The sequence below is a fragment of the Hemiscyllium ocellatum genome, chromosome 25 (assembly GCF_020745735.1).
Source record: "Hemiscyllium ocellatum isolate sHemOce1 chromosome 25, sHemOce1.pat.X.cur, whole genome shotgun sequence".
Taxonomy (NCBI): domain Eukaryota; kingdom Metazoa; phylum Chordata; class Chondrichthyes; order Orectolobiformes; family Hemiscylliidae; genus Hemiscyllium; species Hemiscyllium ocellatum.
Window position 1 is genome coordinate 56954982 of NC_083425.1, and position 13517 is coordinate 56968498.

General features: G+C 44.1%; 1 protein-coding gene across 5 annotated transcripts in view; it reads right to left on the bottom strand.

Moving 5' to 3' along the window:
• The window catches only part of LOC132827708 (ras-related protein Rab-37-like), a 290033-nt gene that overhangs the window by 93740 nt on the left and 182776 nt on the right, over positions 1 to 13517 (bottom strand). For 3 of the 5 annotated variants that reach the window (XM_060844390.1, XM_060844389.1, XM_060844393.1), the window contains one exon: positions 1362 to 1472. The exons of the other annotated variants lie outside the window; for them this stretch is intronic. In XM_060844390.1, the coding sequence (XP_060700373.1) occupies positions 1362 to 1472 (111 nt within the window). The remainder of the gene's footprint in view (positions 1 to 1361; positions 1473 to 13517) is intronic. 5 annotated transcript variants of the gene reach the window in all.

Sequence of the window (13517 nt, forward strand, 5' to 3'; positions counted from 1 at the left end):
AAGATTGAGGGAGGATCTCATTGAAACTTACAGAATATTGAGAGGTCTAGAGAGTGGGAATGGAGAAGTTGCTTCCATTAGTAGGAGACACTCAGATTCAAGGGCACAGCCTCAGAGTAAAGGCACGACCATTTAGAACAGAGACCTGGAGGGGTTTCTTCAGCCAGAGGGTGGTGACACTGCGGAACTCATTGCCACAGAGGGTTGATGATGCCGAGTCATTGAGTGTACTTAAGACAGAGATAGATAGATTCTTGATTAGTAAGGGGATCAAGGGCTCTGGGGAGAAGACAGGAGAATGGAGTTGAGAAATATAACAGCCATGATTGAATGGTGGAGGAGATTCAGCGGGGCTGAAAGACCTAATTCTGCATCTATATCTTATGGAAATGAAGCGGGAGTTCATTATTGGAGAAAATTTACAGAGTTTGGGAAGACTAGTGGTTTAGGAGTGATACGACCACTGTTCATACCCCATGGGATAAAGCTAAATATAACAGGGTAAATGATAGGTTTTGAGGGAATTTCAAGTCCCTCCTTGATACTCCCACTAATAGGCTACTCTCAGTGATCCTATACTATTACCAAACTGGCTGTGTGACAACGGCACCTTTCTCCCAGTAAGACTGAGGTACAGCAATGAGGAGCTTGTAAATGATCATAACATACCTAGCTTGGTAGTGCAGTACAGATGGGATTCCTGATCATGGGAGTCTTAGCAACTGTTTGACATCTCAGACTTTCCATTTGCAGGGGCTCAATAATATTTGTGGCTCAGGTTTTATTTTTGTGGCAGATTTTATGAAGCTTTGTTGGTGCAGATTCAGGCTGATTGGTGCAAATAAAGGAAGAAAGCGCAAAAGTGTATAACTGAGATAACTGGGGTAAGCTACAGTAATGCATGTTCCCAGGCTTTATTGGACTGGAATGGCACTTGTACTCAGCAGAGTATATCTCATTAAAAACAAATCTCAAGTAAAATCCCATGATAACCAACTGTATTGGACCGAAAATCTCTAGAGATTAATGTGATCCAGACTGCAGAACCCTTCAACACTGTGGGTTCCTCTTTAGGTCTCTTTCATATATTACAGCCAGTGTGTCCACATTTTGGGTAGAAAGAGCTCATTTTGAATATGAGCATTCACCATTCAGAGCCCTCTTACTGGCAAGACAGTCCTGCTTTTTCAGGGAAATTTTAATTGGTCTCCACTGAACTTACTTTCACCCAAGGCCTCTCTCCCAATCCATCAAGATACCAAACCTACTGTAATCCAGCATCCTCTCAGTAGTTCAGGAGGTATCTGAAAATTCCCTTGTGGAAATGTGTAAATCAGAGAATCAAATAAACAGAATCTCACCCTGAAGTCTATTCCAACTGTGGCGATGAAGTTTCCCGCTAAAAAAGCATGATCTTTGAACTGGACCAGGAAGCAAGTCTTGCCCACGCCAGAGTCTCCAATTAACATGACCTACAGTGTGTGTGTAAAGTCTAATTAGAATTTTCCTTAAAAAAAAGAGGTTGGCAGTAGAACATGAAATGGTTAATCATCAGGCCATTTTAACACAAGAGATCCAGCAAAGTTTGGGAGCTGACCCTTTGGCCTAAACATTCCATTACAACTTCCAGTAAGACTGGCTGTATTCAAGGAGATCCCGCTGCGGCATTGCTTTATATTGTATAATCAAACACAAAGGGGAAGTATTGTGAATTGCCTTAGAGCTGAGAGTAAAGCTTTCTCACTGCGACTAAGTTAAGGGAACAGCTTGAAATAAGTTCCTTGCCTTACTTCCTTGGCTTTCTCCACTGTCATTTTGGTTTTGGGGCAATACCCCACCTTGCAGCACCATGGCAGAAATGTAGCACATTGAAGGCCAACACCAGAGATTGGAGCAAATGAACCAGGCTGGCTCTTGTACTTGGTATTGAGGGAGTATTGGAGTATTCAAAGGGTTGTCTTCTCAATTATATGCTACGTTGAGGTTTAAATAGCCCACAGTATGATTGGAGGAAAAACAGTGCAGTTATCCTTCACTCCTGCCAAATGAAACAACATTTGTTGAAACAGATGACTTTGTTCATTCTCCCACATGTTTATGGGAACTTGTGCATAAATGGGTTGCAGCATCACAACACAGACTGCAGCTCACTGACATTTTGTTCACTGTAAAATGTTTTGTGTTCTGGGGTGTGAAAAATGCTTAATAAATGCAAGCTTGCACTATACAGAAAAAGAAGAAACATATACACCCAGGACTGAGGTGAACGACATTCACATTTCAATATATTGTTTGATGACCTATAGGTCAGCTTCAACCAGCCAACAACACTCTAGAGAGAGGTATCTCTACATAACTTTCAAAACTAACTGAGTGACAGAAAACTCCAAGCTACACCCCCCTCTATATCTCTTAACCTCCTCCAGCCCTTACACACTTCTCTATCTCTGTCATCTCCTCTACCCCCCTTAACCCCTCCCAATTTCTGTAATCTCTGCCAGACCTTATACCTCACCCAATCTCTGTAACCTCCTCCAGTACCCTATACCCCTCCCTATCTCGGTAACTTCCTCAAGCCCTTGCACTCCTCCCTATCTCTGTCACCTCTGCCATCCCATACACCCCTCCCTATCTCTATAACCTCCCCCAGCTGCCCCTACCTCTGTAATCTCCTTCAACCTTGACAAACCTTCTATTTGGGTAACCTTCACCAGTCCCTATGCCCCTCCCTATATCTCATCTTTGATAAGCTGATCATTGGCAAATGGAATTCAGTCTGGATAAATATGAGATAATACACTTGGGCAGGACAAATACAGCAAGGAAATATTTGATGAATGGTAGGACCCTGCACATACATCAGTTGTTGAAGGTATTAGGGCAAGCGAATAATGTGGTAAAGAAGACATATGGTATACTTGCTTTTATTAGCCGATGCATAGAGTTTAAGAACAATGAGGCCATGTTGACATTGTATAAAGTCAAGAGCATGGTACTGGAAAAGTACAGCAGGTCAGGCAGCATCTGAGGAGCAGGAGAATCGATGTTTTGGGTATAAGGAATTCTGATGATGGGCTTATGCCCAAAACATCGATTCTCCTGCTCCTCTGATGCTGCCTGACCTCCTGTACTTTTCTAGCACCACACTCTCGACTCTGATCTCCAGCATCTGCAGTCCTCCTCACTTCCTCCTGGAATTGTATAAAGCATTGGTTAGGCCACAGATAGAGTTCTGGAATCTGGGTTAAGGTCAGAGTGAGGTTATGAAGGTTATAGGAAAGATGTGATAGCACTGGAGAGGGTGCAGAGGAGATTTGACAGGATGTTGCCTAGGTGGGCAGTTTTGGTCATGAAAAGAAATTGGACAGACTTGGGTTGTTTTCCATCAGGCAGAGGAGATTGAGGGGTAAATGATTGAGATGTCTCCAATTATGAGGACCATAGACAGGAAGTGACTTTTCCCCTTGGTGAGGGATTATGACTAAGGAAGGTGCAGGAGGTTTTGAGGAGATGGGAGGAGAAATTGTTTCACTCAGATGGTGCTGGGAATCTGGAAGTCATTGCCTGTAAGGGTGATACAGGCAAAAGCCCTCATAAACATTTAAGAAGCATTTAGATGTACATTAGCGATGCTAAGGCATACCATGCTTTGGGCCATGTTAAGTGCTTGTTTTTGACTGGCGCAGACTTGATGGGCTGAAGGGTCTTTTTCTGTGCACCACATGTCTCAGATTTTATCTCCACCTTTTCTGTAACCTCCTGTAGTCCTTCCTTTCTCTCTCAATCTTTTAAGTTGCAATGGAAAAGTTTATTTATTTTTCAAGCTTTTCTTTGGCCCCTTGTTGGTGAACTTTTCCTGTTCATTTTCTGTGTTCCTGCTACATGTCCTGGTGCCCAAACTGAATAAATCATAGTATTTGGGGACCACTAAAGTGACCATAAATCTGTTGGTTTGTTGCAAAAACCTGATCGATGGACTAATAACTTTCAGGGGTGGGTATACCCCAACCTGACCTGGGGCTCCAACTGCACACCACATGGTTAACTGAGTACAGGAAGTGAACAAATGACCTGGTTGTAGGGATAGCTCCCCACAGCCTCAATGAGGATTGAGCACAACCTACAGATGCTATAACAATGAACAACGAGGAGTAAACCAGGAGGTGGGACTGAATGAGACAGTCTTGTTTAAGAATCTTGTAACACCAGACTGGGGCCTTCTTCCACTATCACACAAGAAACAAAAGAGCCCCTCTGTTGTCCTAATTGCCTGCATAAACACCAGCTCAATCTCTTTTCTCCAACTGTCTCAAGCAAGTTGAAGAGGGGAGGTTGCAATAGGATTGTGCTCAGTAATGAGGACTCACACAGTTGAACTGCCAGCTCACCCTCATTTGCAAAACTAATCCTAAAAGGGAATAATTTCCTGACCTCCTCCAGCTGCTTGGGAGACTGCATCTCATTCTGCCTGGGAGTCCTGAGTATTTGACAGGCACTTCCCATACGGCAGGCTTCTTGCCAGCTGGAGGTAGCTGGTGAATGGTCCTTGTGGGGTTGGTCCTGGGGAGATATACAGAAGTACATCTGGAAGCTGCCAGCACTGAGACACAACAAGGATTAGGGAAGGAACTGACACAAAACATGTCAACTAGCCACAGCCAGATGAAAGAACAAAGGAACAGCTGTAAGAATTTCTCCAGACTCGTGGCTGGACAAGCAACTAAGGACAGAACGGGGCCCTGGAGGAATATCGGGAGAGTAGGACCAATCTTAAACGAGGAATCAAACAGGCTAAAAGGGGTCATGAAATAACTTTAGCGAGCAGAATTAAGGAAAATCTCAAGACCTTTTATTCATATATAAGAAGCAAAAGGGTAACTAGAGAAAGGGTCGGTCCACTAAAGGATAAGTAAGGAAGGTTGTGTGTTGAACCTGAGAAAATGGGTGAGATTCTCAATGATTACTTTGCATCAGTGTTCACTGAGAAATGGGAGGTAATGAATGTTGAGAGGAGAGATAGAAGTTTGTTTACTCTGGATCACATTGACATAAGGAGGGAAAATGTGTTGGGTAGGCTAAAGGATATTAAGGTGGACAAATCCTCAGGACCGGATGGGATCTATCCCAAATTGCTGAGGGAGGCAAGAGAGGAAATAGCTGGGCCCTGACAGATATCTTTGTGGCATCCTTAAACACAGGTGAAGGACTGGAGGGTTACTAATGTTGTCCCCCTGTACATGAAAAGTAGTAGGGATATTTCAGTTAACTACAGACCAGTGAGTCTGATGTCAGTGGTGGGAAAGTTACTGGAGAAAGTTCTGAGAGATAAAATCTACTGATATTTGTAAAAGAATGGGCTTATAGGCAACATTGTTTTGTATGGGGGAGATTGTGCCTTACCAACTTAATAGAGCTCTTTGAGGAAGTGATCTAGTTGATAGATGAAGGAAAGGCTGTTGATGCTATATACATGGACGTTAGTAAGTTTGATAAGGGTCCCCACGGGTAAACTAATGGAGAAATTGAAGTCACATGGTGTGCAGGGTGTTCTAGCTCGGTGGATAAAGAACTGGTTGAGCAACAGGAGACAGAGAGTAGTATTTGAAGGGAGTTTCTCGAAATGGAGAAAGGTGATTAGTGGTGTTCCACAGGGGTCAGTGTTGGGGCCACTGTTGTTTGCGATATACATAAATGATCTGGAAGAGGGCACTGTTGATATGATCAGCAAGTTTGCAGATGACACGAACATTGGAAACTGGGTCCCTGATTGACAGTACACATCATCTGAACTGTTTCCATGGGGATTCCTGTTGCATAGAAATGGCTAACCCAGTAAAACAGGAGAATAGAGAATGGAAATGAATCTGTTAAAAATAGATGTCGCTAGACCTTTAATGAATGACTGCGTCTTAAGGTGAGTGACTGGACAGTGAAACAAGCTCACTATCACATTGAAAATTCTACCTGACTCAGTGCTGGAACAGAACAGAACCATCAGAAACCACTTCACTCTTACACCTTCATTATCAATCCCATCCGGAATCAATCCATTCCAGTCATCAAGGAATGACTGGTAGGCCACAATACCCATGGCCACTCGCTGACACAAAGGTAAACCGACATATTTGGCATTTTTAAAGCAAATTCCCAACTTGTTGCTGTTGATTTACGACATTTAGTGCATACCAGGTATTAGCTGAAAAGCAGGAATTCTCTGTGTGAAGGGAACCCAGTAAGGTTAGTGACCCATATTCAGGGAATGGGCAGGTTGGTGTTTCAAGACCACCAGCAGTGTGGGAGGTATTGGCCTCTCTTTCACTTGGAGGGGATCCTTGGCTTCACTTCAGTCCTACTCAGCTGACATTCCCACCCAGTGGGAAAGAGAACAGGCAGGCTCTGTGGGTATGACAGCTCTGGGCCTAGACAGGATGGATTTTACCAGGTCCAGGCAGCAAGTGGTCAGCAGGGGCTTTTGCCGATCTCGCTCCCTCTCTTCGTTATGTCCGTGCATGGGACTGCCTGGGGATGGAGCATACTGTTCACTGTTACACTCGAGACGCCCCACCTCCATGGGGATGATGAGGCACTGCAGCCCTTTAACAACCAGAACCGAGCTTCATTTTGATCCCGTTCCCTTTAAGATTTAACCCTGAGGTCTTTTTGTCACAAAAAGACAATATTCCTGATTCCTGATGAAGGGCTTTTGCCCGAAACGTCGATTTCGCTGCTCCTTGGATGCTGCCTGAACCAGCACCACTAATCCAGAGTCTTTTTGTCAAAGTTATTTAGTACAGCTCCTTTAAGAAGGGGAGGAGTGCTTATTACATTACAATTGCTATCTTGTCCATTAAGGTTAACCCAAGAAAATATGGAAAAAACAGCAAAAATAAATGAACACCTTGAAATAAAGGATACAAGAAAGGAAAGGAAAAGAATAGCATTGCATTTCTATAGCCTCAGGATATCCCAAAGCACTTTACAACTAAGTATATATTTCAGACATATAGTCACTGGTTCCTGCATTTTTCATATTACAACATTTTGTACACGTTGAGGTCCAATCAATAGCAATGTGACAATACTGGAATTACCTGTTTCTGGATGATGGCCAAGGGGTAAATATTGGCCAGGACACTGAGAGCACTTGGCATGAGCCAGGAATGCAACTCCAGAAGTCAGATTAAGAATTTTAGATGGTAAATATTCTGCCTGGAGACCAGTTACAAGTTGAGTTCCGCAGGGATCAGTTCTGGGTCCTCTGCTGTTTGTAATTTTTATTAATGTCTTGGAAGAGGGAGTCGAAGGGTGGGTCAGTAAATTTGCAGACGATACGAAGATAGGTGGAGTTGTGGATAGTGAGGAGGGCTGTTGTCAGCTGCAAAGGGACTTAGATATGATGCAGAGCTGGGCTGAGGAGTGGCAGATGGAATTTAACCCTGTCAAGTGTGAGGTTGTCCATTTTGGAAGGACAAATAAGAATGTGGAATACAGAGTTAACGGTAGGGTTCTTAGTAAGGTGGAGGAGCAGTGGGATCTTGGGGTCTATGTTCATAGCTCTTTGAAAGTTGCCACTCAGGTGGATAGAGCTTGGAAGAAGGCCTATGGTGTATTAGCGTTCATTAGCAGAGGGACTGAATTCAAGAGTCGTGAGGTGATGTTGCAGCTGTACAGGACCTTGGTAAGGCCACATTTGGAGTATTGTGTGCAGTTCTGGTCGCCTCACTTTAGGAAAGATGTGGAAGCTTTGGAGAGGGTGCAGAGGAGATTTACCAGGCTGTTGCCTGGAATGGAGAATAGGTTGTACAAGGATAGGTTGAGAGTGCTAGGCCTTTTCTCATTGGAATGGCAAAGGATGAGGGGTGACTTGATCGAGGTTTATAAGATGATCAGGGGAATAGATAGAGTAGACAGTCAGAGACTTTTTCCCCAGGTACAACAGAGGGTTACAAGGGGACATAAATTTAAGGTGAAGGTTGAAAGGTATAGGGAGGATGTCAGGGGTAGATTCTTTACCCAGAGAGTGGTGGGGGTATGGAATGCGCTGCCTGTGGGAGTGGCAAGGCAAAATCATTGGTGACCTTTAAGTGGCAATTGGATAGGTACATGGATAGGTGTTTAAGCTAGAACAAATGCTCAGCACATAATCGTGGGCTGAAGGGCCTGTTCTGTGCTGTATTGTTCTATGTTCTATGTTCTATTAATCTGGGATATGGGCTGACCATAAAGGGAGCTGTAGGTACTGACCACTCTGTCAGTTTGATCATGTGGTTATGGTGGGATGGGGTGACAATCTGAAACTTGAATTTTCTCTGCAAGGAATGTATTTGAGCTCATCCCCCACTGGAACATATTATAAAAAAGAAAGGATTTGCACTATTACAGCACCTTTCATCACCATCACACATCTCACAGCACCTTACACCAAATTGTATATGTAGAACCACAGGAGATGGGCACCATCCTCAGTGAATATTTCTCTTCTGTGCTTACCGTGGAGAAAGACTTGAAGACTTGGGAATTTGGGAAAGTTAGTGGTCACATCTTGGGAAAAGCTCATATCACAACAGAGGAGGTGTTGGACGTATTAGAATGTATAAAGGTAGATAAGTCTTCTGGTCCTGACCAGATATATCCAAGAACAGTGCAAGGGACTAGAGAAGAATTTTCAGTGGCCCTGGCTGACATTTTTGCATAACCACTAGCCATGAAAGAGGTCCCAGAAGACTGGATAGTAGCGAATGCTGTGCTCTTTTTCAAGAAGGGCTGCAAAGACAAACCTGGGAATTATAGACCAGTCAGCCTAACATCCGTGCTGGGTAAGTTACTTGAGAAAATTCTGAGAGATAAGATATACATGCATTTGTAAAGACAGGGTTTGATTAGCAATAGTCAGCATGCTTTGTGTTTGGAGGAACATGCCTCACAAATTTGTTACAGGCTCTTTGATGAAGTGACCAGGAAGGTTGACAAAGGCAAGGCAACGGACTTAGTCTATATGGATTTCAGTAAGGCCTTTGATAAGGTTCTACATGGTAAGCTGCCCTGAAAGAGTAGATTGCATAGAAACCAGGAGAGCTGGCAAACTGGATACACAATTGGCTTGAAGTTGGAAGCAGAGGGTAATAGTGGAAGGATGCTTGTCGGACTGGAGGCCTGTGACTAGTGGAGTACCTTAGGTGTCAGTACTGGGCCCATTGCTGTTTGCTATCTATATCAATGAGAATGTACAAGGCATGATTAGTAAGTCTACAGATGACACTAAAATAGGTGGTATCATGTGAGGAAGGTTATCAAAACTTTCAGCAGGATCTTGATCAGTGAGGGAAGTGGACCAAGAAATGATAAGTGGAGATTTTTTGGAAAGTCAAATCAAGGTAGGAGTTTCTTGGTGAATGGTAGGACCTTAAGGAGTGTGCAGAACAGAGGGACCTTGGAGTTCAGATGTACACTTTTCTGAAAGTGGAGTCCCAGGTAGACAGGGCAGTGAAGGCGGCTTTTGGCACACTGGCCTTCATCAATCAGGGCACTGAGTATAGAAGCTGGGAAGTTATGCTGCAGCTATACAGGATGTTGAAGAGGCTGCACTTGGAGTATTGTGTTCAGATTTGGTCACCTTGCTATAGAAAAGGTGTTATTAGACTAGAAAGACTACAAAGAAATTTTTAAGTATGTTGCCAGGACTTAATGGGTGGCACGGTGGCACAGTGGTTAGCACTGCTGCCTCACAGCGCCAGAGACCTGGGTTCAATTCCCGCCTCAGGCGACTGACTGTGTGGAGTTTGCACGTTCTCCCCGTGTCTGCGTGGGTTTCCTCCGGGTGCTCTGGTTTCTTCCCACAGTCCAAAGATGTGCGGGTCAGGTGAATTGGCCATGCTAAATTGCCCATAGTGTTTTTGTGGGCGGCACGGTGGCACAGTGGTTAGCACTGCTGCCTCACAGCGCCTGTAGACCCGGGTTCAATTCCCGACTCAGGCGACTGACTGTGTGGAGTTTGCACGTTCTCCCCGTGTCTGCGTGGGTTTTCTCCGGGTGCTCCGGTTTCCTCCCACAGTCACAAAGATGTGCGGGTCAGGTGAATTGGCCATGCTAAATTGCCCATAGTGTTAGGTAAGGGGTAAATGTAGGGGTATGGGTGGGTTGCGCTTCGGCGGGTCGGTGTGGACTTGTTGGGCCGAAGGGCCTGTTTCCACACTGTAAGTCTAATCTAATCTGTTAATGGCCTGAATTATAGGGAGAGGTTGGACAAGCTAGGACTGTTTTCTTTAGAGTGTAGGAACTGAGGGGGGTCTCATAGAAGTGTATAAGATCATGTGAGGCATGTATAGGGTGAATACACACTGTCTTTTATCCAGGATTGGGGAATCAAGGACTAGAGGGCATCAGTTTACAGTTAGAGGGAAAAGAATAAAAGGGAACCTGAGGGGCAACCTTTTTATAAAGAGGGTGGCATGCATATGGAATGAGCTGCCAGCGGCAGTGATTGAGATGGGTACATTAGTAACATTTAAAATGCATTTTGACAAATATATGAATAGGAAAGATTTAGAAGGATATGGACCAAGTGCAGGGAAATGGGGATAGACATTTTGGTCAGCATGGACCAGTTTGGGCCAAAGGGCCTGTCTCCATGACTTTGAGTTGTACTCACTGTTGTAATGTGGGAAATTGGACAGCCATCTTGTGCATAGTAATCTCCCACAGCTATCAGTGTGATAATGATCAGATAATTAGTTTTGTGATGTTAAGGGATAAATATTGAGACAAAACCTCAGGGACACATCATGAAACCAGCTGTCCTTCCATTGACTCCATCTACATTTCCTGGTGCCTTGGGAAAGCAGCCAACATAATCAATGACCCTCCCACCCCAGTTATACTCTCTTCCATCCTTTCCCCACGGGCAGAATATACAAAGGTTTGAAAACACATCTCACGGATTTAAGAGCAGCTTCTTTCCAAGTGTTATCAGACTTACGAATGGACCCCTCATAGAATTGATCTTTCTCTGCTCCTTCTCTGTAGCTGCAACACTATATTCTGAATTCTGTTCTAATACCCTAATGTACTCATCTAAGTTATGATTTGGTTAGCATGAGAAAAAATACTTCTCACTGTATCTTGGTACATGCGACAATAATAAACCAAATCAATTTTTAAATATTTATCCAAGGAAGAAATACAGTATCAGTTTAAGGCCTTATCTAGGATTGCTGCAACACCATTGTTGCTGTTGTGAAACTCTGAATTTCCCTTATGAAACCTCTCTCTCTCTTTCCAATCCTCTTATTTTTTGAGATGAGGTTTAAAACAAACTTTGACCTAGCTTTCAGTTTGATGTTCTTGTGTAGTTCAGTTCTCAAATTTTGTTTAATAATACTTCTGAGAATGTCTTTGGACAATTTATTACATTCCAGGTGCTATATGAATGCAAATTCTGGTTGTTGTCTGACAAACAGATATTTGACTTGTTTAGAACTTTCACCCCTCTTAATGCTCCCATCCTGCTAGAGTCTCACAAGCAGATGCGCTGTTTTAACAATGAGACTACTAGTGTGCCTGGATTCCTGACATTAGGCCTTTTGTTGTGGTTCTGTTTGCTGAGCTGGGAGCTTGTGTTGCAAACATTTCGTCCCCTGTCTAGGTGACATCCTCAGTAGTTGGGAGCCTCCTGTGAAGCGCTTCTGTGATCTTTCCTCCGGCATTTGTAGTGGCTTGTCTCTGCCACTTCCGGTTGTCAGTTGCTGTCCGCTGCAGTGGCTGATATATTGGGTCCAGGTCGATGTGTTTGTTGATAGAATCTGTGGATGAGTGCCATGCTTCTAGGAATTCCCTGGCTGTTCTCTGTTTGGCTTGCCCTATAATAGTAGTGTTGTCCAAGTCGCATTCATGTTGCTTGTCTCCTGCGTGGGTGGCTACTAAGGATAACTGGTCGTGTCGTTTCGTGGCTAGTTAGTGTTCGTAGCCACGAAACGACACGACTAAGTACCCTTAGTAGCAACACATGCAGATGACAAGCAACATGAATTCGACTGGGACAACACTACTATTATAGGACAAGCCAAACAGAGAACAGCCAGGGAATTCCTAGGGGCATGGCACTCATCCACAGATTCAATCAACAAACACATCGACCTGGACCCAATATACCGGCCACTGCAGCGGACAGCAACTGACAACTGGAAGCCGCAGAGACAAACCACTATAAATGCCGGAGGAAACATCACAGAAGCGCTTCACAGGAGGCTCCCCAGCACTGAGGATGTCACCCAGACAGGGGACGAAACGTTTGCAACACAAATTCCCAGCTCAGCAAACAGAACCACAACAACGAGCACCCGAGCTACAAATCTTCTCCCAAACTTTGATTAGGCCTTTTCCCTGTAAGGCTACAGATCCAGTAAAACCTGTTTGTCCTACCAGGACAAGTCAGTCATATTTAACAGGGAGTTGAGGAATTATTTTAAATTCTATATTTCCGGGTCAGTAAAGTGTCAGCACTGGGATAGGACTCACATAGGCCAGACCAGGGCATAATGACAAGTCTGAAAATATGTTGCTGGAAAAGCGCAGCAGGTCAGGCAGTATCCAAGGAGCAGGAGAATCGATGTTTCGAGCATGAGCCCTTCTTCAGATTCCTGAAGAAAGGCTCATGCCCGAAACGTCGATTCTCCTGCTCCTTGGATGCTGCCTGACCTGCTGCCCTTTTCCAGCAACACATTTTCAGCTCTGATCTCCAGCATCTGCAGTCCTCACTTTCTCCTCCATAATGTCAGGTCTCCTTCTTTAAAGAACTCCGGTGAACTAGCCGGATTTTTGGTGCAATCCAATTGTCATCTGTTACTGATAACAGCCTTATGTTTCCAGATTTGTGCAAAACCCTAATCAAATTAAAATTTTCGAGATGTCCTGTTCAGATCTGAGCTGAATATTATCTGACCTTTTAATTCTACCGTGGATTTGGGCTGAATGTGCAATCAGCTAGTCCGAAGCCACGGGAACAAGAGAGGAAAAGGGAATTAATCTCCTCTGAACAGAAAGAGTCTGTCAGTCGCAACAACTGACAGTTCCTAACAACACTGCAGGACCTGGCCTTATATTTGGTGCAGCAGGGAACCAGTCCTGCCCACCAGGAGAATGGGATACAGTTGTGGGTTCACTACTCTCAATTGTGTTCCCTTTTGAGAAATCAGAAGGCGTGCCCTTGTAATAACACTTGATAATGCAACAATCAATTACTGCACCCCACCAAATAACCGTCTCTCATACACTGAAGCATGTCCACCTGGAAATGTGCATCTTCAAAAAGCTTGACATCATCCAAGGCCAATATGACAGCTTCAACATTCATTCCCAACACCACTGACAGATATGGAGTCTGTTCAGTTATCAGAATCACCTCATGCCTCAAATACACATAAATATAGTTTTGTATGCATAAAAGATGTCTTGGGTTTGTTTGGTTAGAGTCAAACTTCAAAGTTTGTTTCCTTGATATGCTACTGTACAGAACCCAATTG